At 37.7% G+C, this 22,736-nt stretch overlaps 1 protein-coding gene across 7 annotated transcripts in view; it reads left to right on the forward strand.

The window, feature by feature from the left end:
* Nucleotides 1–22,245, forward strand: part of EPSTI1 (epithelial stromal interaction 1) — a 92,102-nt gene extending 69,857 nt beyond the window's left edge. For all 7 annotated transcript variants that reach the window (XM_072760604.1, XM_072760605.1, XM_072760599.1 and 4 more), the window contains 3 exons: nt 9,449–9,522; nt 14,948–15,047; nt 21,705–22,245. In XM_072760604.1, coding sequence (XP_072616705.1) covers nt 9,449–9,522; nt 14,948–15,047; nt 21,705–21,713 — 183 coding nt within the window. In that variant the 3' untranslated portion in view covers nt 21,714–22,245. The remainder of the gene's footprint in view (nt 1–9,448; nt 9,523–14,947; nt 15,048–21,704) is intronic.
* Nucleotides 22,246–22,736: the final 491 nt, after the last annotated feature.

Consider the following 22,736-nt stretch of genomic DNA (forward strand, 5'->3'; position numbering starts at 1 on the left):
GAGCAAGGAAAAAGAAAAAGTAATTTAGAATTAATACTGAACTGTAGTCCTCATGATGGCACAGCCTGATAAAGAAAATACACACACATAGAAGCTTGTAGAGGCTAACTTTGAAAGAAAATTCTAGTTAATGGTATATTTTCTCTTAACTAATTTACCAAGGCAAAGTAAGGTTTATTCTAGGAAGAGCAAGGTAACTGAATATATATTATAACTTTTTATATCTTTTCCCTACAGAAGGATAGGTCATGAAAGAAAATCCACTGGACCCCCCTCTTTAGCTACAATAAAAAGGACTGATAAATTGTAATCTCTACTACTAATTTAAAAGCAACAATAACAACAACTAAGGTGAACTAGAAATTTAAAAGATTGTCTTAACATACATATAGTCTACCAAACCAATAACCAATACTAACTCAGAGGTGAAATATTAGAGCAGTGAACAATATCGGGGTATCTGCAACCCCTACTACCAACGAGTATTTGGACCTGGAAATTCTAACCTAGTGCTTCATAAAGTTATTTGATGGAAAACTTTCTTTTTTAATTGAAAACTATTAATATAGCATGGAACAAGGTTTGGGAATTATTTTAGCCCACTTGATGAAGCAAAAATAAAAAAGGAGGCTTTATAATTATTGAAAATAAGTAAAGTTATTATTTTTGGATGGGAGCAATTTGCCTGTACAACCTAAGAGAATCAACTGAAAAAAGATTAGAACAAATGGAATTAAATAAAAGAATTGGTTATAAAATAGATGCAGGAATCTCAACACCTTTCTCGAATATTAGCAAACATCAATTAGAAAATATAATGGAATAAAAAGACCTTATCAAAAAACAGCTATGTAAAGACATTGCTCAATTAAAAAAAGTAAATAAGCCAAAAAACATCCAAACTTTCCTATGATCCGTGTCAGTTTGAATTAATGTGGAGATGGTAAAATTCAATATTGTGATGACTGTAGTTCTATCCAAATTAATTTGTGAGGTGTGTGCAATTCCAATAAAATTTTCAGTGGAATGAGGTGGTTTGAAAAACTATTTCTACATTTCAACCGTGAGAATAATCACAAGATTAAATAAGAAGCTTTACAGAAATATAGACAATAATTTGTGTGTTTGCTGGGGCAAGGAGAGCCTACAGAATTAGCTATTAAAAAATACCTCAAACTCCCTTGTTCTGCTGCTCATAAGAGGTGAACAGAAGGGCTCTTTGACGACTTCAAATTAGAATTTCCTAAATGTATAAGAATTAGATGTAAAAGTATAAGTTTATTCTGCGGAAATCATCAGAGATCAGAGAGATGTTCACAGGGTGTATACCTAAGCATTGTTTTTTTTTTTTTTTTAAATATTACTGGAAGGTTTGAAATCACTTGTTTAGTGATAGAGGATTTGAGAAGTTTGAAGTTTGGAATACCATGTAGCAGTTGCTACTGTGTTTTAAAGAGATGGTGATACGATCATCTATATAAAAATGAAAAATAAATACATTTTGTAAAATAGACTCCGGGCAAGTTTTGAAACCTGCCTCTTCTCATTGTACTTTGTGCAGATTACTTCATCCCTCTAAGCTTTACTATGTATGGTAGTTGTTTGCCTTGTGATACTGTTTCTAGGATCAAATGGGAGAAAGCTTGTGGACAGTTTATCTTAATGCCTGGCACCTGGTAAGCCTACAAATGTGACCTGAGGTGCTGATAAGAGGTTATAATCTTGCATAAATCAAGAAATGAAGGAAAATATACGGACATGTTATCCCTGGGTAGAGAGATTTTATGGGTGATCATTATGTCCTCCTTTATTTTATTTTATTTTATTTTTTTAAGAAAATATTTTATTTATTTGAGAGAGAGGGAGAGAGCGAGCGAGCATGAGTTGGGGGAGGAGCAGAGGGAGAGGGAGAAGCAGACTCTGGGCTGAGCAGGGAGAAGACGTGGGGCTTGATCCTGAGATCATGACCTGAGCGGAAGGCAGATGCTTAACTGACCGAGCCACCCCAGGCACTCCTGTGTCTTCCTTTATTGTTTCTGTACTTTCTGCACTTTCCATGATGAATAAGTACGTTTTATGAGAAATATTTTTTCAAAAAAAGAAAGTTGATTAGGAAATATTTCTGGGCTGGGAGACAGAGAGCTATGTGATTCCATGGTTTTTTATAGCTGGAAGTCCATTTCTCTTTATATTAAAATGGTACAACTAAAACACTAATTAGTACAAGGAGAATACACAGGATTAATGCTATTTTTTGACTCCCCTGCTTTACCCATTAATATTTACTTCATTTGATTTGGTTGTCTCCTCTTAATTTGTTGACGTGGTTTCCACTTTTCTCCTTATTGAAGGCCATCTCTGTCCTTCTGGACAAAGGCATTGTGGTGAGGAGCCCCCAAACCAAGACTTCTCTCAACCATCCCCTCCCCATAAAGCTCCTCTCTTGTATTTAAAAACATTCAATAGAAGCGGTTCTTTAACATCCGTGGCATCAGCTCTCCAGCTTCCACTGTCTTTTTCCCCTTGAGTGGAGACAACATCCTCTCCTGGGGGAAGTTTGTCCTGGCCAGGTGACAGCACTTAAATGTTGACATAAAGTGGTCAAGCTGAACCATGTCCAGAACACGCCTCCCTGGGATTCAGACATGACTTCAAAATGACCCTATTTTACTCTTCAGTTACTGCACACAGCCTTGCTCTGGGGCATCCCTTTCATTCTGGCCACAGCGGGTTTCCCCAGTGTCGCTCTTGCACACACCTGGCTGCTGTGTGGTTGACCCTTTGGCCCATTGGACCACACAGAAGCAACTTCTACAGCTTCTAGCAGGAATGGTGAGTCCTCTACTTCTCACTGTTAGCTTGGGCCCCAGCACGGATCTTTTTTTTTTTTTTTTTTTTTTTTTAATTTTTTATTTATTTATGATAGTCACAGAGAGAGAGAGAGAGGCAGAGACACAGGCGGAGGGAGAAGCAGGCTCCATGCACCGGGAGCCTGATGTGGGATTCGATCCCGGGTCTCCAGGATCGCGCCCTGGGCCAAAGGCAGGCGCCAAACCGCTGCGCCACCCAGGGATCCCCCCAGCACGGATCTTTGGCACTACTTGCAGCTCCCCAGCCTGTCCCCTGGCAAGAGCAACCCTCCCGGAGGGGTGAGCAAAGGCAGAGGCACAGCTTGCTGAGTTGTCCACACTTACCTACCCCACGTTGGCCAATGTTTACTGCAGGTTCTGCTCTTTGCATCTCCAAGGTGAGATTTTATTTATCTTATTATTCAGTGCCCTCTTTGTGTGGAGCTTTGTCTGAATGTAGGGAGACATGGAAAGCAGTGAAAGACGAGCTCTCTTTCCTCTGGGAGACTTCCTGGCCTACGTATATTGTTGAACAACACCCAGCAACACATGCTCCTTGTTTGCCTGCACCCCTTCCTTTGTATGCCCGTGTCCTGTTGCTTGAATTGGTGTTCATCAGTCTATTTCTTTGTGCTTTGTCTTGCAGTGCTTTTTCCCCTTGTTACACTACAGTTTCCTTCAGGGTGGAGCTGTATCTATTTGCGTCGGTCCCTGCAGCATGCATCCAGCTGTCCGGGAAACAGTCGGTGCTTACCAAATGCATGCTGAGTGGGACGGGCTCGATAGTTTCTCAGGTGCTGTGGGTCTTATTCCTCCCACTTAAAGTGTTTTGATCTCCTTAACGTCCAAATCTCAGTCCTTGGGACAAGAACAACTTTCTCATATCTGTCCAACTGGATATTGCACTTCTGTATGAGAAACCAGTAAATGAAGCAAGGATGTGCTCATAAGGCATGCGGGCGCATCTGCAAAGGCTGTCAATTCAGCAGAACAAATTAATTAGTTGAAATTATCCTTCATGGTACCAAAGGAAAACCAGCCTCTCCCTCGTAAATACGCTTTGCTAGATATAGAATAATCATCCTGAGTGCAGCGATGCCAGGGCCTCCCCTCTGCCATCTGGAGTGATGTCCTTGCATGGCGATGCCTCATCAGCGCTGCCCCGGGTTCTTCCCTCCTGCTCTGTGTTTCCTCCTCTCCCTGTCCTTGCTCTGTCATAGGATGATGCGTGGTCCTCTCTTCCCATCCTCTTCTCTTCCTCCCTGCGGTTCTTGGCCTCATAATGTAGCATTCTGCTTTGTAACGTCTTTACATATTCAAAACCATGTATTCATTAGGATGTGCAAATAGAGGGGAATATAAAACACCAGAAGTGGTCTCCCACGCAGGTAAACCTCAGCTGATGGCATGAGGGAGGGAAATACGCACCTGGGTCAAAAGTTAGAAAGCAAAAATCATGTATGATGTGCCTCTTCCCCTGCCTATTCTCCCTCCATGCTTCTTCTCTCCCCACTGATAATTACAGTCAACATTTTGGCGTATGTTTTTTTTAGAAAATTATTTTAAGTATAATACACATCCGTACATTAAAGTTGAGATGTATGTGCATCCATCTTTTCACATGGGATAGTCCCAAGAAAACTGCTCTGGACCTACCTTTATTTTTTCCCTCTATTTAATTTATTTGTCCCATGGGAAATTTTTTTTTTTTTGAGTATTTGGCACACGATGTTACATTAAGGTGTACAACTTAGGGAAGTACCAAGTTTATACCTATGCTAGGTTCACCACGAGTGTGGCTACCATCTGTCCCAATACATCACTTACTATCACAACATCATTAACTGTACTCCTTAAGCTCTGTCTTCTAGTCCTGTGACCTGTTCGTTCCATTCCTGGAAGCTTTCACTCATTTTGCCCAAGCCTTCGCCCCTCTCCCCTCTGGAAACCATCAGTTTGTTCTCTGAACCTATCTTTTATTACTTAAAGTATCTTAGAGATCCCTCTATAGGTGCCTCCCCTTCTCTCTCATCTACCTTATTCTTTGTTTCTCCTGCATAGTATTCCATTGTATAAATGCTTTAACTTCTTCATCCAGGTCCTTATTAATGGGCACTAAGACTTTCTCTGGAACTTTTACTTTTCAGTAATACAACTGTGACCATCCCTTATATGTATATCTTTAAACAGTTTGGCAAGGACGCTGGGGTGGCTCAGCGGTTGAGCGTCTGCCTTTGGCTCAAGTCGTGATCCTGAGTTCCTGGGATTGAGTCCTGCAGCAGGCTCCCTACAAGGAGCCTGCTTCTCCCTCTGCCTGTGTCTCTGCCTCTCTCTCTGTGTCTCTCATGAATAAATAAATAAAATCTTTAAGAAAAGTAAACAGTTCTGCAAAGGATGTGTACATTTTATATGTTGATGGTTCTGCTGAATTATCCTCCAAAAACGGAATCTGTTTTCACTAATTTAGATATGCCACCAAAGTGCTTGACTGCACTTGATTTTCTGTTGTCTTTTCTACTTTTTTTCCAGTATGATAGAAAAATTTTTATCTCATTCTTCTGATTTTTATTTGATTGTGTCACTTGTTTATGGGTTTCCTTTTTTTGAAAGTAGAAATTCTTAAGGAGTAAGGACCTCCTCTATATTATTCATTATTGTATCCCTGTCACATAGATCCAAGCCTGGCTCATAATAAGCACTCAGATGCTGAATGAATGAATGAATGAATGAATGAATGAATGAATGAATTAGTCTATATGTTTATAAAAAAATTAAGTTTGTTTTCTATTCTGTTTATGATATTTTTCCCAATGGAAGCTTCGAATTTTTATGCAGCCAAATTTATCAGTCCTTTTCCTTTATTATTTCTGAACCTTCCTTGCTCTGTATTTATAAATAAATGTACCCATGCCTCCTTTGAAAACTCCTATGGTTCCATCTTTTAAGCTTAAATCTTAGATCTCTATAAAATTTATTTTTATGTTTAAAAAAATCCAGTTTTAATTTTCTCACAATAGTTAGCTAGTTCTTCATTCATTGAATTGTCTCTTATGCATGCATTTGGCATACAACTTGGAGGTAAACTACATTTCCAGGGATTCCTGAATGCAATTAAATTGTTTCAATTGCTAAAATTTCATGATAGGTTTTAATATTTGGAGAAGCTGATTCTCCCTAATTTCTTCTCTTTTTTTTTCATGGCTATGATTGCATATTAATTTTTTCCAGATGAATTACGGGGTCCTTTTTGCCAAGACTGAAAAAAATATTTTAAAGAAATATGTAATAATAGTCATATATACCCAGAATATATGCCTTTTATAGTTTTTATCTTTGTCTTCTGAGAACTTAATTTGTTCAGAGTTCATGTTATTAAGCTTAGGATAGACTGGATATCATAAATTACTCCTTGGAGAAGTAGGGTAATGCATGTGAGAAGAATTAGCATCCTTTGAGAAAAGAGTTTAATTTTGGCTAGATATGTTCTGCTAGAACTTTTGAGTGTAAATGGGTGCTGTATTTCTGGCATTTATACTTGAGTATGATGAACTACTGACAAGTTAATCTTAACTGCCTATTTTGGATACATCTTAAAGGAGATTAGATACAAAGTCTAAGCTTTAGTCTTTATTTTGCTAATAATGAGCCATTTAGCTCTTGATAAGTTATCTAAACTGAGTTTCTGATCTTGTTCTCTCATCTATAAAATAAGCATAATCTCTACTTATTCATTAACTCATCAAATAATAATCTTTATTTACCTGCCCATCTTTAGGAATTATTGTAAGGTCAAATAACAGAATTCTGGTAGAATTTTTGTTGGAAAATGTTAAGTTCTGGTTAAACATTGAACCTTCAAAATATTTCATTTACTTATCTCCAGTCCCTCTCTTCTTAAAGTCTATCAAAAAGATGATGAAGGAAAATTTTTTTAAATAATAAATTTATTTTTATTGGTGTTCAATTTGCCAACATACAGAATAACACCCAGTGCTCATCCTGTCAAGTGCCCACCTCAGTGCCCGCCACACAGTCACCCCCACCCCCCGCCCTCCTCCCCTTCCACCACCCCTAGTTCGTTTCCCAGAGTTAGGAGTCTTCCATGTTCTGTCTCCCTTTCTGATATTTCCTGCCCATTTCTTCTCCCTTCCCCTCTATTGAAGGAAAAATTTATTTATTTATTTTATTTTTTATTTTTTAAAGATTTTATTTACTTATTCATGAGAGACACAGAAGGAGAGAGAGGCAGAGACACAGGCAGAGGGAGAAGCAGGCTCCATGCAGGGAGCCAGACGTGGGACACAATCCTGGGTCTCCAGGATCAGGCCCTGGGCTGAAGGCAGGCACTAAACCGCTGAGCCACCCAGGGATCCCGGAAAATTGTTTTAAAGATTTATTTATTTTAGGGAGAGAGGGAGCACGAGCAGGAGAGGGGGAAAGAATCTCAAGTAGACTCTATACTGAGTGTGGAGCCCCACATGGGGCTCCATCTCATGACCTGAGCTGAAATCAAGAGTTGGACAGTTAGCAGATGGCACCACCCAGGTGTCCCCCACAGAAATTTTTTATTTAAAGCCATAAGCCAGTAAGAACAAAAGAATAGATTGGAGACTGCAGTAAAGAAAAGGAATCAGCAGAATTTTGGAAGCTGAAATGTAGAGTGGGAAAAGCTAGAACTCTTTTGCAAGAACTAGTAAGGTGCAAGTCGAAGTAGTCCTGTAGTCCTGATGCAGTTCAGGAACTGGAGGCACCTGGTACCTCCAGGGCTGGCGTTGGAAAGATGAGGATGACTTGGAAGTCTAAAGAGAGTAGGACACCCAGAGTCCCTCCCCTGCCACACTAAACTTTGGAAAGCATTGTAAGGATGAGGGCTGAGGATGGTGAGAGGGGAGGTTGGGATTGGGATGGGGATAGTAATAGAGACCTAAATCCTCCATGGTAGGAAGGCAAAAGATAATATGTTTTTTCAAAGTTAAGAAATAGCAGGATATGCATACTCTTAAGGAGGTAATCGACAGATGAAACCACACAGAGAAATTGAAAGTGATTCTAGGGTTGATGGGGAGGACAGGAGCTTCTTTTCTTTTAGTATAGGCCTTGGTAGTACTAATAAGTAGCTCTATTACTTGCTAGACGTTTAAAACTATGTTCGTATACTATAGTGACTAAAATGAAATAAATGACTTTATGCCATTGTAGGAAAGTCAACCTCTAGCATAAGGCTTGGCATCTAGTGCATAAATGCCTGTAGAATGGTTGAGTGAATATTATTCAATTATTTAGGAAACACTGACTTCTTCCCTTAGTGGTGGTACCAGATAGCAATTGGAATTAAATAACGTGCTTTAGGGACTGAGGAGTAATATATTTTGAATGTCACAGTATATGAAACCAGTCTCTTTGTTATGGGGGTTATGCAATGTTGGAAGGCCCTTGTAGTTAAAAAAAAAAAAAAAAAAAAAGAAAGAAAGTCAATCTAGGGCATGTGGGTGGCTCAGTGGTTGAGCGTCTGCCTTTGGCTCAGGTCATGATCCCGGGGTCCTGGGATCCAGTCCTGTATCAGGCTCCCTGCAGGGCCTGCTTCTCCTTCTGCCTGTGTCTCTGCCTCTCTCTCTGTGTCTCTCATAAATAAATAAAAAAAATCTTTAAAAAAAAACTTAAGAAAAGTCAATCTGAATTTTGAATTCATTTTATAGTTTTCATCAAGGACATTTTGTGGTTAAAAAGTTATAGTGTTGACATGTGTTTATCAAGATGTCTCAATATTTTCCCTACCAGAAAATCCTCTGACTCAGGCACTAACTTATGACACAGTCATGATAATTCTTCTCTTTCTGCCTTTTTTTTTTTTTGTCTTTGAAAAGAGGTTGAAAATCAGCCTGCCTCAAGGAAGGCAGTTGAATACTAGAGCAATCCTGGCACCTAGTTCTTTGGCTTAATACCATAAACAGAGTAACTAAGTTTGGAAGTTGCCTCTTCTAGGAAAATAATCAAAATGTCAGAAGCAGAGATTTGGCTGTAGTAACATGATCTCCTACCTGAAGCAAAGTATCCCCTCTAGGGAGTCCAAAGTTCTGCTGGTATTAGAAGTAACTAGTCAATAATAGGTAAGTCGATTATTCCCCAGGATTGAGGATGTTTTACTAATGGAATTGCACTGCAGAATCGAGTCCAACATTTATTTGTAAGCTGCTATCAATTTGTTGGGAAAGAAATGCTAAAGAAAATACCAGGAAATAGTATGATGTGACATTTCTTGAAGAACTGATTTGATTTTCCTTTGTAAGACACAGGTGAGTTTAACTCACATTGTCTTTGTCTCTGTGTATGTTGTACCTATGAAGCCTAATATCTTGAGTATGCACATGGGCTTTTTAATCTTACAATTTCATACTCTCAGAGCTATTGTTTGGCCAAGGCACGATTATTTTTGCTACCTAATTATGTAAGGCAATAATTTCACATGGAAATGGTACTTAAGTAAAAGTTTCAAAAATGAAATATTATACCAGCTGAGGTTAAATATGTAATTGATTTGAGTATCTTCTATACAACCATGTTAATTGAAAGCCATATTTTAAAACTCTTATTGTTCTTAGAGTGAATTACTGGAATATAACCAACAGCAACAGGAGGAAGCAAGAACCAAAATCCACCAAGCTGAACACAGGAGGTATAAATAGCTAATAATAAAATAAGCATCCTTGATGAAAACAATTACCTATAAAGTTTTTGGAATGTTTTAAGAAAACACTATAGTCATATATTAAGTATGGTTTTGGAATATATATTACCTTTTTAATCTTTATGTGATTGGGGTATGGTACGGATGGGAGGATGCCAACTGCTACATACATACACATACAATATCCAGTTTTTCTGGATAGGTGGCATAAATTCACACTAGAAAATGTAATCTTGCTGTCAAACTATTTGTTTATTTAGGTTATACTTAATTTGCCCCCCATGGGACAAAGTATCTTAATACTTTGAGATGATCTTTTACTATTTGTAGACAACTTTAGAATAATTGAAATCATATAGATGGTGAGATACTCATACTTGAATACGGAAGGTCAGACAAGAACTATTTTATATTGATTAATGTATTAGGAAAAATATCTTAAAATAGAACCATTAAGCAAGTTTTAACATTATAGGTACTCTCTTATTCCAAATAACAGACATTAAGAGACCTGATAAAATATATTGATGTTGGGCCAGTGCAAATAACCTGCCATATGTATTATTATTCCAGGATTTTCCTGGGGGCACTAGGGTTATCTGAGTTTATTGCAGTGATCGTGAGGATCTCAGGAGAAGAGTTTAATGTAAAGGCTTTCATGATCTAAAAGAGCAAATTCTTTTGAAATTGAGTGGCTTCGCTTATACATTTAACCTTCCTACTGTTGCTAATGTGTATTTTTTAGTTGTGGTGATTTCATTTTGCAATTGAGACTTTACAGAGTGCTAAGAAGCTCCAAATTCTGCTGGAGCTGTGAACTATAGATAGGTACTCATATTTTTTCGATTGGATTATTCTGCTTCCATAGTCCAGCCAAAATAGTTTTAAAATATCAAGTGTGAATTTATGTGGTTTTCTCCAATTAAAAGAAAACACCAAAAACTCTGATACACTAGTTAAGCTATTTTTTTTGATAACAGTTACTGCTCCCTATTTTAAAAAAATAAAGTAGGTTATAAAATAGTTTATTCTTTTATTGATTTTTCTCATTTTCTTTTTAAAAATTCTTCCTACTAAAAAACCTGATCATGCATTTCTTTAACATTGGTTTTTAGTAGTAGCCAGTTATTTCTCTGGATTTCTGAGGATTGATTAGATTGTAAAACTTTAAGCATCTTAAAGATAGTGCGGTGTGTTACATTAATAGGCCCTATTGCTAAGAAATTCATCTTCAATGGGCATCCAATGAAAATGCAAATTATTTGATTAGAGGTGGAAAGGATTAATTTCTTGTTGTAGGAAACTTGAGCCTCATTATTTAAGTTTATTTTCATAATTTTGGATACCTAAATATTGGTGGGGCTATTTATTTTCTACACCTTATTTTTTCTTTTGATTGACTCTAGTTAAATTTAGATGCAAATTTATTCTAAGAGGAAATCTCTCTGGGTAATAACCTGAGTAACCAGTTTTGAGACAACTGATCAAATTTTTAAACACATTTTATGTTCTCAGTTTTTGAGGAGAGTGTATGTTTATATTGTTCTTCAGCGTTTACAGTGAGTTTTTGCATGTTATATGAAAATATTCAGTAGTCTTTTAATGAATAAAATAGCTGTGACCATTCCTGCTGAGGGCAGCAACACTAGTTGTGTGTGTGTGTGTGTGTGTGTGTGTGTGTGTGTAGGGGCCATAAATTAGATTATCATCAGGGACATAATTTTATTAGAATTAAAAAGACAGCATGCTTTCTACTATTTAAAAGTTGACATAGCAGAAAAATCAGCTCTGACTTTTATAATAAAAGCTTGTGGAATTCCTCACAAGCTTTTCAATGCATCCTGTACTGATTGAGCCTGTCTGCACCTGAACCTGACCCATGGTAACTTTCTGAGTAAGAGAAGAAAGTTGAAACCTCAGAGAGAAAAGACAAAGCATGTAGGTCAAGGGTTTGAAAAGATCTGGACTATGAGCTGAAAACGAGTTGACTGAGTTGATTTATAGAAACTTGACCTATTCTTAAATAATAGTTTTTATCCATATTAACCCTTAGAAGAAAATCCAGAGCAGTGGTTTGACAGTAATAAAATATATGTACTTTCTAACACTAGTAAACAAAAGCATGAGCTGGTGCTTTCTCTTTTCTTTGTTTTTCTCAATTCCTATTGAAAATTCAAACTCTTTACTACCTACGATCTCTGGTTGAACCCACTCTGCTGTCCTCTAAGTAACTGACGCTCAAAAGTGAATAATACCACCTGCGTACATGACAAGCCATCTGTCTTCACAGCGTGGGAACAAACTGACAGCAGTGGACATTGGGCTGTTTTCCAGCCTATACTCACCACCATTGGTGGTTTCATGATGTAGCTGCAGGCACAGAAGCAGGCAGATGTGGGGACCATGCACCTGGATGAATCATTTATTCACTTTTTACATATCAGGACACACTCCATAAAGGTTTTGTTCTAGGCACTGGGAATAGGCATAAAATGGCAGAGAATATCCCTGACTCCATGGAAATTTCAATTTGGAAAAAAACAGAAGTCAACAAGTCAACAACAAGAGTATTTCAGACAATGATATGTATTGTGAGGGGAGAGATTGGAGGTGATAGTTTCTCCATGAAGAGGTAACATCAAAGGACAAGAGACAGTCACATAGAGACTGAGGTCCAAAACATAAACTTAGATGTCCCTTATTATTAAACTATAGGAAAAAATGCAAAGGTCCTAAAGTGGAAATGAGTTGGATTTTCTGAGTCTCAAGTGATTGGATTATAGATGGTAAGGAAGAGAGTAAGATGAAATGAGGTTAGTGGGAGCCAGAAAATAACAAGATTTTGTAAGCCAGTGATTTTATTCTAAGACTAATGGGAAATCATAAGAGACTCTTAACTCTAGGAAAAAACTGAGGGTTGCTAGAGGGGAGTGGGGGAGATGGGGTAACTGGGTGATGGACATTAAGGAGAACATGTGATGTAATGAGCACTTGGTGTTATATGAAACTGATGAATGGCTGAACTCTACCTTTGAAATTATTAATACATTATATGTTAATTAAATTGAATTTAAATAAAGCATTTAAAAGACTAATGGAAAATCATAGGGTTTTAAGTAGAAGCAAGGCACGATCCCTTTTATAATTATATATTAATGTGGAAGTAAAAAGATGAGAGAAGATAGTGATTTGGACGAGAATGGTGGCCATGAAAAGAATTGGGGAAAGAATTTAGGATGTGCTTAGTGGATAGAGTCAACTCTAGACTTGTAGTGGTTTGGATGTGGGGTGGATGAGCACTGTTGAAGGAAAGCCCATCTCTGCTAACTGACAAAAAGACTGGATGAAAACAATCCCAGGTTTATGGGCAATCCAGAATACCATTGGTTGTGTGGTTAAGGAGAATCCGGGTCAGCTTTCTGTCTTTTTCCTCATGATAAGTGTAGTCTTTAATCCCCGTCACCTATTTCATCCATCCCTCCACCTACCTCCCCACTGGCAACCATCAGTTTGTTCTTTATAGGTAAGACTGTGTTTCTCAGTTTACCTCTCTCTTTCCCCCGCCCTGCTCATTTGTTTTGTTTCTTAAATTCTACATATGAGTGAAATCATCTGGTATTTGTCTTTCTCTGACTGACTTGTTTCGCTTAGTGTTCTACTCTTTGGCTCCATCCACATTGCTGCAAATGGCAAGATTCATTCTTTTTTATGGTTGGGTGATACTCCATGCACACACATACACACACACATTCCACCTTTTATTTATCCATTTATCTATTGATGGATACTTGGGCTGCTTCCATAGTTTGACTATTGTAAAAATGCTACAAAAAAACATAGAGGTGCATGTTTGAATTAGCATTTTTTGTATTCTTTGGGTAAATACCCAGGAGGGCAGTTACTGGATTGTAGGGTAACTGTGTTTTTAAGGGTCAGCTTTTTTCTTAATATTCAGGCCTCTGGCTGAGTAAGAAACTGTTCTATCTGCATGCTGAGAGGTCTAGAAAAGATGACATAAACATCACACTCTGCAGCAAACCTGGCTGACTAGAATATGGCACTCAGGTATATTTTATGATGAAGGGAGAAAGAAACTTTCTAATCACTCAGATGTGACTACTGTCTATGGGACTAGAAGTTATTGAGAAAACAATAATCCAATAAGCCAGAGATCAATCTGGGTCAACATGCACTTGGCATTTTAGCTGGCACTGAACAAGCACAGACAGGCACAAAACAAACCCAGCCTCTGACTTTGCCACCCGGCAGTCCTTTTCTTCAAAGTTCCCAAATCTCTCAGTCACTGACTTATAGCCACCCACTGCGGCCACTTTCTGCCAATCTTCACGATCAAAAAGGAGGCTGGGACTGGGTCCTGCCTCCCCTTCCTTCCATAAACATATACTGAGCTGTTGTTATGCACGAGGCACCGTGTTTCTGCCAAGAAGCTTATGGTCTTAATGACACTGTTCCTCAGTAATCCGTTGACATCATAGGGTACAGATCACAGTGCTGAGTCTCCAGCTTCCACGTCCCTGACTCCATTTAACCACACATAGGCAACTTGGGGCATGGTGTTGCCTTTAATTTACTTTTTAAAATTTAAAAGCTGTAGTATATAACCCACAGGAATGTCCACGAAACAGATATTTAGAATGATTAATTACAGAGTGAACACCCACGTAGCCAGCTCCAGAAATAGAATATAACCACTACCCTACAGTTAACTCTTATTCTGACCTTTACTATAATCATTTTCTTGCCTCTCCTTAAGGTTTTACCTTACACGTGTTAACCTTAATTTCTGAAATTGGTTGCTGCAGGTATGACCAAACATCAGGGAAAGATCTATTTATTATTCTTCCTTTTGAAAGTTTGAGTTTCCCTCTTTGGATGTTTCCCATTTCTTATACTCTCTTCCCATTTCCCTCTACTTTTCACTTACGGGATTTTAGCAAGACTGGCAGTGGGGGACAGGGCACATGGGAGGGACATCTCCATCGTAATGACTTGCCACAGAGCTATTTTGGGTTCCTCTTTATGTTTTAGGTCTTGCTGAAGCTTCCCTCTCCTCAGCCTCTGGAGTTCACACATGGCAAGGCTTGGGGCAGGGGTGGGGGGGTGGTTGCTGGGGAACAAGGCTATTGCCAAACTAGTAGAAGATGAAGGAATGAAGCTCTGAAGTTCAGAATTGTGCCCCCTTTGGTAGGAGTCACAACTGGCACCAGTTCCAGCAAAGGGCTGTGAACAGCATGTCATCTGGTTAATGTGAAAAGAAGTTTCTATAGATTACTTCTAAGCTGAGGGGGGAAAGCAATCCCCAGAGTTAGTTCATGCAGCATGTTAGGTTCTCAAAAAATCTCTCAGCCCTGTAGCAAGCTTTCCACTTATACACATTTTTCATTGTTTAAAGGGTAAATAATGTTTTTCTGGACCGGCTCCAAGGCAAAAGTCAACCAGGTGGCTTGGAGCACTTTGGAGGCCACTGGAATATGAATAGTGGTAACAGCTGGGTGAGTTTTTTCTTTTCTCTTAAAAAAAAATCTTTCAAAGTTGAAGAGTAAAAACAATGAGAATTTAAAAAATATGCTGTGGCCTTCTCCCAGGGTATTATTTTTTTGGTGTGCTGTTCAGCTGTGTGATGGGCGGTCAGCCAGGGTGATTACTGTAAATTCCACAATAGTTTCTAGAGAGAGGGAGAAAGTCCTGGTTTCAGTGCTGGCCAATCACAATAAAAAATGACACCTGCCCTTTGTTCTCAGTGTGATTGCCTGGCCTATAAAGATTTTTTTTTTTATCACCCCTTGCCCAGACCTACAACAAAAACAAATGAAATTTTTTTTTCAAGAAGATTTTAAGTGTAATATGGTTATAAAAATAGTAAGCATTCTCTAGCAATATATTCCTCCAGTGAAACTAGCACATCAAAGAAACCGGTATTTAATTTTTCACTACAAAATGATTTTTAAAAAACCCTACAGCAAAAGGCCCTTTTTGGAAATGAAATGTCCTTATGGATTTCTGTGAAGAAAATCTTGCAACTTGTGTTATAATATGTGCTTAATGTGTTTTGCGTGCACAATATATCATTGAACCAGCACTGAATCTTTGGAATGTATATGATTGCAGGTTTTGCAATGTGTATAGAATCAAAACTAACTATAGTGGGTTTTATAATCTAATTGAAGCCCAAGTGCCTACGTACCTACTAAAAAATGGAGCAGATAGAAGTCTTTAAACTGGTAAAATACAACAAAACAACCAAGTGCTTGCTGGAAATTCTAGAGATCACCCTTTAATAAATACTTGATGGACAAAAGATAATTTTTGAGAAGACAATCTGTTGGAAGTCTTATGCATGTTTTCTTAAAAGGGGTTTAGCAGTTAAAATTGAATAGATTTCACAAAAATATGTATATATATATAATTAATGTAGGCATATTTGCAAGGAATCATACTGGATGTGTATCCACGATATATACTCATGTGTATCACTATGGCATTCAGAATACATTCAGAATAGGGACAACATGCAAGAGAGAGAAAAGAATCAAAACACAGTATCTTTGCATCATGAGTTACATTTTACAAATTACTGACTTCTTCATAAGAATATGTGTTTTGGAGTCATGTGGAAAATGGGGCATTGTGACTTGAAGACATTACTCAAGTTCATGGAATTTATAAGTTGTGAGACATGATTGAAACTTGGATTTTGGACGGGACTTGGAAACTCTGCACATTTTCTCCTCTACTTACCAACTCTTGAAAGTTAGAAAGTACTTAGAAAATTTTCTGGGATTGAGGGGAAGATGTGGGAGAGAGTAAGTGAACATCACATGGACTGCTGTTAAGGGAATGAGGATTTGGAAATCTGGTTCACCACTGACTATTGGTAGGTCTTAGGGAAGTGAGATGTAGAGGCCTTATGGAAATGGGCTGTAAATCTCTGCTTAGATTCTTCATGGATAAAAAGAAAGGAACATCATTTTCCCATGATATGAGTGAGGGATATTAAAGTTTCCTTAGTAGGACAGTCTTGTCCAAGTCCAGAGTGGTTATCAGCTCTTCCCTTACTGAAAGAAGCAGTGACAGAAAGGTGAGAGCTTCCTCAGGCCCCCACCTGCACCTCCCTTCAGACATCTTTACCTCTTTGTTCTAACAAAGTCTTTGCAGACTTTGTTCTAACCCTACTCCCCTCTGTCGTGAACCGTCAAATGTTCATCTGAGCTAGAAAATTCCCATCAGCATATGGTAAAAATATAAATTGTATTGATATTCCTCTTCCTATTGCTATTGTCCTGTTTCTCTGTTCCCCTTTCAAGCAAAACTTCAAGAGATATCTGTCCTTTAGCTGTCTGTAATTTCTTTCTTCTGTTTCTCATAGGCTCATTTAAATCCTGATTTAGACTTTAGCAGTCTAACCATAATGCGCTTGTCACGGTCGCTAACAATAATGTCCATATTACATAGTCCAGTGGTTATTTTCAGTCTTCATCTTTTGACCTATCAAAAGTATCACTTGTCACAATGATTCACTCCCTCCTCTCTGAAACTGTTTACTTGGCTTTGGGGCATTATACTCTCCTGGGTTTCCACCAATCTCAGTGGTTACTCCTTTCCATTCTCCTTTTGAATCCCCTGCATCTTGCTGTCTTCTCCACATTGGAGCACCTCAGAGATCCACGTAGGATCACCTTCTGAACTTTATGTTCATTTAACACCTTGGGACCTCATTCATTCTCATGAATTTAAATACCACTTATATGCTTAAAACACCCACATTTCTAATTCCAGCCTTGACCTCTTCTTTGACTCCAGACTTGCATATCCATTTATCCACTCAGTATCTCTACTTGCATGTCTAATGGACATTTCAACCTTACCATGTCTAAAAGTTAACCTTGGATCCCTTCTATCTGGAGTGCTCCATCTGTGCTTTTTCCTTTCATATATTGATATAACCCATCTCACATCTCTCACATTTGACCCGTCAGCAAATCTTCTTGACTTCTCCAAATAGGTACAAAGCAGCATCTTCTCACTACCTCCACCACTACTATCCTGCTTCCAACTTCTATTAGTGCCCGTCTAGATTCTTGAAATAGTCTCCTAGATGGTTTCCTTGCTTCTACACTTAACCACCTACAACCTATTCTCAATATGAGAGTGATCGCTTTGACACAGAAGCCAGATCCTGTTACCTCCCTGCTTAAAATCTTCTAGTGGCCCCCATCACTCTCTAAATCACATGGATTAAAAGCTGAAATCTGTACAGTAGCCTACCACGTGTTTCCTGACCTAGAGCCCACTTTATCCTTCTGGAGCTCTCCTAGCACTGCCCTTCTTCTTTATTCCTGCCAGCCACACTAGCTTTCTTGCTGCTTTTTGAAAACTTAAAGAACTGACTACTTTAACCTTATAGCCCTTGCCCAGCTGCTCCCTCTATACTCATCTCTATATGGTTTATTCTCTAAGCATTTTCTTGGATTCCACCTCAGTGAAGTTTCCTTTGCCATATTTAATGCTGCTATTTGTGCCTTCATCCCTGGGGTCTAGTCATCCTTTTTCTGGGCTCTATTTCTTTTTCCTATGGCACTATGCAACTTCTAACATACCTTTCTAACATTATTTGCTTTTATCTATTATTTACTGTTTACTCTTAGTCTCTTCCTGTGGTAATGTGTGTTCCATGTTGCATCAGTTAGGGCCCTTGATTGTTTTGTTCACTGATATACCCCAAACATAAGACAGTGATTGGAACTTAGCACAAGCACAAGGAAACAGGTGGCTGTGATTGAGGGTTGGTGAAACAACAAAGATTTAGAACCAAATGATTTGATATACTGAATTTAAAATAGCTATATATAAGACATTTGATGGAATAAATATTGGATTTTAAACAATGAGCAAAAACAAGAGACAAAGACGACCAAGAAGATTTGAAAAAGAACAAAATAGAACTTCAAGGAATAAAGAAACATAATCTTTGGAATTAAAGCACTCAATGAATTCATCACAATAAAAGGTACACAAATTAAGAACTAAATCAAAATACCATTTCCATCTATTATTTTGGCAAAAGAACAAAAGATTGGCAATATGCTCTGTTGGCAAGACTGTGGGGAGGGCTGTTCACACGTCGTTGGTGGGAATTCAAAATGATACAAACGCTATCTAAATTAATTTGTCACTGTCTTTTCTTAAAATATAAACTAGGCTGAGACATATTGCAGAAAAGCTCTACTAAATATTAAAAAAAAACCAGATAATTCTAAATGTCTAGAAATTTTTCCAGATAAATGAAAAAAGAAGATATTCTCCCAAAGGATTAAGCAAGTGAATATAACTTGAATCAAGTTCACACAAAGACTATACGAAGAAATATGGATATAGGCTCACTCATAAACAGATTCAAAAAAATCACAAAATTTTGACAGATTCAATAATGAATTTCTTTAAAAAGCATAATATATCCTTATCAAATTGGACTTATCCCTGATGCAAGCTTGATTTATCACAAATGAGTAAACAAAACAAAGCAAACTGAGATGATTTACCTCATAAATTATAGGAGAAACACCATATGATCATCTCAGTAGATACAGAGAAAACATTTGATAAATTTCAATACTCATTTGTGGTAAAAGCTGCTAGGAAAGGAGAAATGGAAAGGATATTTCTTTAGCTAATAAAGGGAGCAAAAAATCTGTAATAGAAATACATCAAAAGCTTTTCCTTTAAATCATATGCAAGGGTTGAAAGGAAAAGAAACATTTATAAATCACAGATGATACAATTATCTACTCAGAAAAATCCAAAAGAATTGATTTTATGTTATTAGAATAAGAGGACAACAATGTTGGTAGATATGGGATCAATATATAAAAACGTCATGTCTATACATTGCAAATAAACAGAAAATTAATAAAAAGATAAAACCAAGAAGGCAATGCAACCTTTAAAAAATCTGTACATTTTTAAAAAGATTTTATTTATTTATTCATGAGAGACGCAGAGAGAGAGAAAGAGAGAGGGAGAGAGAGAGGCAGAGACACAGACAGAGGGAGAAGCAGGCTCCATGCAGGGAGCCCGATGCAGGACTCGATCCCGGAACTCCACGATCATGCCCTGAGCCGAAGGCAGGTGCTAAACCGCTGAGCCACCCAGGGATCCCCCTCAATTTTTAAAGAAATACCTTAAGGAATAAATGTATGAAGTTATACTTTGTTAATGGATAAGGATCGGAATGACCTGTCATAATCTATAGATTTAATTAAATTCTAATCAAAGCAAAGAACCGGGAATAACCAATTCACTACTAAAAATAAAGAAGTAAGTGTGGGGACTTGAACATTTAATACAGTCTGGAATAGGCATAGGCAGACCCAGCCAACCATTTCTGGAATTCTGACATATGACAGAAGGCAAAGCACATCATTGGAGGAAAGTGTCCTCTTCAACAAATGCTATTGGGACAGCTGAGTACCTGCATGAAATCATAACCAATCAACAGGAGGTGGATTAAGGCTTGTAAATAGAAAAGAGGACTTTTCAAATTTTAGAAGAAAATAGACTATTTATAACCGTGAACTAGGGTGGATTTTGTAAGACCCAAAGTATAAACCAAAAAGAAACAATAAATATACATTAAAATGAAACATCTGTTCATCAAAGGACACCATCCAGAACAAAGAAGAGAAGCCATATATGAAGATTTTATCCTGAACATGTTTTGTAAATAACAAGTGGACAAAAGTTTAGTATGCATAATATATTTAGGCTGTGTCATTTATTTGGAAGTTGATAAATGACACCGGAGCTCCCCTAGGAATGAACGAGAATTCACAGATGGGGCTTGGAGGAACTACTGGAATCTGTACAAAGCTGAAGAAGAAGAAAAGGAGGAAGACAGAAAATACAACAAAACAATGATGAAAGCCAAAGAGAGAAAAACTTGTTTCTTGGGACATCATATAAACACTTAAGGAGTAGGCCTTTGATAAGTGTATTTTAGGTAGACAAATTAGATTGATATTTATCTTTCAGTCTTTTAAAATTTAAATCACATTTGTCTCATATTCCTTAATCTCTGTGTGTGTATACATATATAAATATATAAATGCATATATAAAAATATGTATAAATATATAAATACATTTATATATTCTTTGATAATTTAAAATTATCTTTACATTAAAAAACTTTTGGTGAGGATCCTTGGGTGGCTCATCGGTGTGGCGCCTGCCTTCGGCCCAGGGCGTGATCCTGGAGTCCCGGGATCGAGTCCCACATCAGGCTCCCTTCATGGAGCCTGCTTCTCCCTCTGCCTGTGTCTCTGCTTCTCTCTCTCTCTGTATCTCTCATGAATAAATAAATAAAATCTTAAAAAAAAAAAAAAACTTTTGGTTTTCTAGTCTCCTCTACTACTTTTCATGATGTAACTCGGGTAACACTTTGAAAGAATCACTTCAATTTCTCTTTTCTCTGATACCAGTAGGTGAGACCCTTTGAAATGCTGTGGGAACCCTAAATCTGGTGTTTTCAAGGGCGGTTGTGCATTTGCCATGAATCTGTGAGGCAACCTGAGATTTAAATTTCCCAGAATGTTAGAACAGCAATAGTCTGAATCCCAAGTGTAACATTGCCCAGCATTCTGGGAGGCTTGATGGAGGCTTCTTGACCCTTTGCACAGGGTGAGGGGTGGAGGGGACTCATTTAGTCTATCTCCCTCTGGTCTATCTCCCTTCCTCGAGGTACCCCTTAGAAGTCACCTTTCTGCTGCATAATACAAGTCCATTCTAATCCATACATTTCCATTTAAATTGTTCTGCTTCACAGTGTTTGTCCTGTCCTTGCTGTAACCATGGAGGTGGGTGACAGTATTTGTGAACACTCTTATTCCTGACCCATGTTAACCTATCTCCAAGAACACAGCTGATGAGCTGTCACTCAACAAGCCATTACTTTGTTGACAGAGACTATTTTGTGAATCCAATGCAATGGGACTTGAAAATTAAAACGTGTCACTGGGACAAATCATTAAAAAATGGGCATTTAAGCCCAAGAGAGTAAAGAGCATTCTTTGAAGGAACTTCATTTTGTACTTAACAAAGGCTCTGAATTTTGTTTTGCTGCTTATACTAATTTTTGTTTTCTTTTTCTTCCAGGATGTGTGAGAAATATTTACTTACATCTGTCCTTTGTCAACTGACCTTGAAGGACCTCACTTGATGCTTTTCCTTGATGCTACTTTGTTTACCCTTGCTGTTTTACCTTGACTTCAAATTGCCCACCTACTCAGCTGAACAATTGAGGATGACCAGTTTTTCCGTCATTATTTATGGGTGTTCGCAGGAGCTGCTTGCTAAGCTCATATTAAATTTCTACTACCAGTGGAATTTTACACTATTTTCCTCATTGGTTTCACATGTTATTGGAAGCATAATTACAGCAACGTTAGTCTGATGAAAAAGGAGGGAATCATTTGATAGTCTCACGCTTGCAAGAGCTTTGGATGCTACATGCTTGTCTCTTTAAGCAGCTAATTCTTATGTAATTCTCAGATCAGGTTTGGGGAAGCTTTGGCATTTTTTAGATTTTAAGCTCTACATAATCCGGGGTACAAACTTGGGCAAAAGAAAATGATAAATCTTTTATATAGTCTTTTAACTACATTTACAAATAAATTTTGAAATACTTCTATATAAATGCTTTGTTTTTATTTTTAATGAAAAGCTCTTGAGTTTTTCTCTTTTGATGGGTCTCATTTTTATTTTCTTCTTTATAGTCCATATGCATCAAATGTAGGAATGCAATCACTATTGGATCTGCTTTTGATATTGATTTACTTACTAATACTATGCCTCTGGTTTTTCAGAGCAGGCAGTTAATTCCCTGAAAGGCCATTGTTTACCTAAAAATCAACTAGATACAAATGTAGTTACCATGTATGGTTTGGAAACTTGTCTTTTCTCTATGCAACCTATTTCCTATAGATAATTCAGTAGGCTTTCCTATTCTACTTTTATGCCCTTTAACCAAGTTATAGACCTTAGAGTACAAAAATATTGGTTTTCCATGCTTTATGCTCTAGGCCGAACTCTATGGTATAGAGGAGAGCATTGCATTTAGTCTTAGAATGAAGGTTGGAAGAGCAAATTTTTACAGCTGGGCAAGTAAGACAATTTTTTTTAATGATA

Source organism: Vulpes vulpes, chromosome 6, assembly GCF_048418805.1.
Source record: "Vulpes vulpes isolate BD-2025 chromosome 6, VulVul3, whole genome shotgun sequence".
NCBI lineage: Eukaryota > Metazoa > Chordata > Mammalia > Carnivora > Canidae > Vulpes > Vulpes vulpes.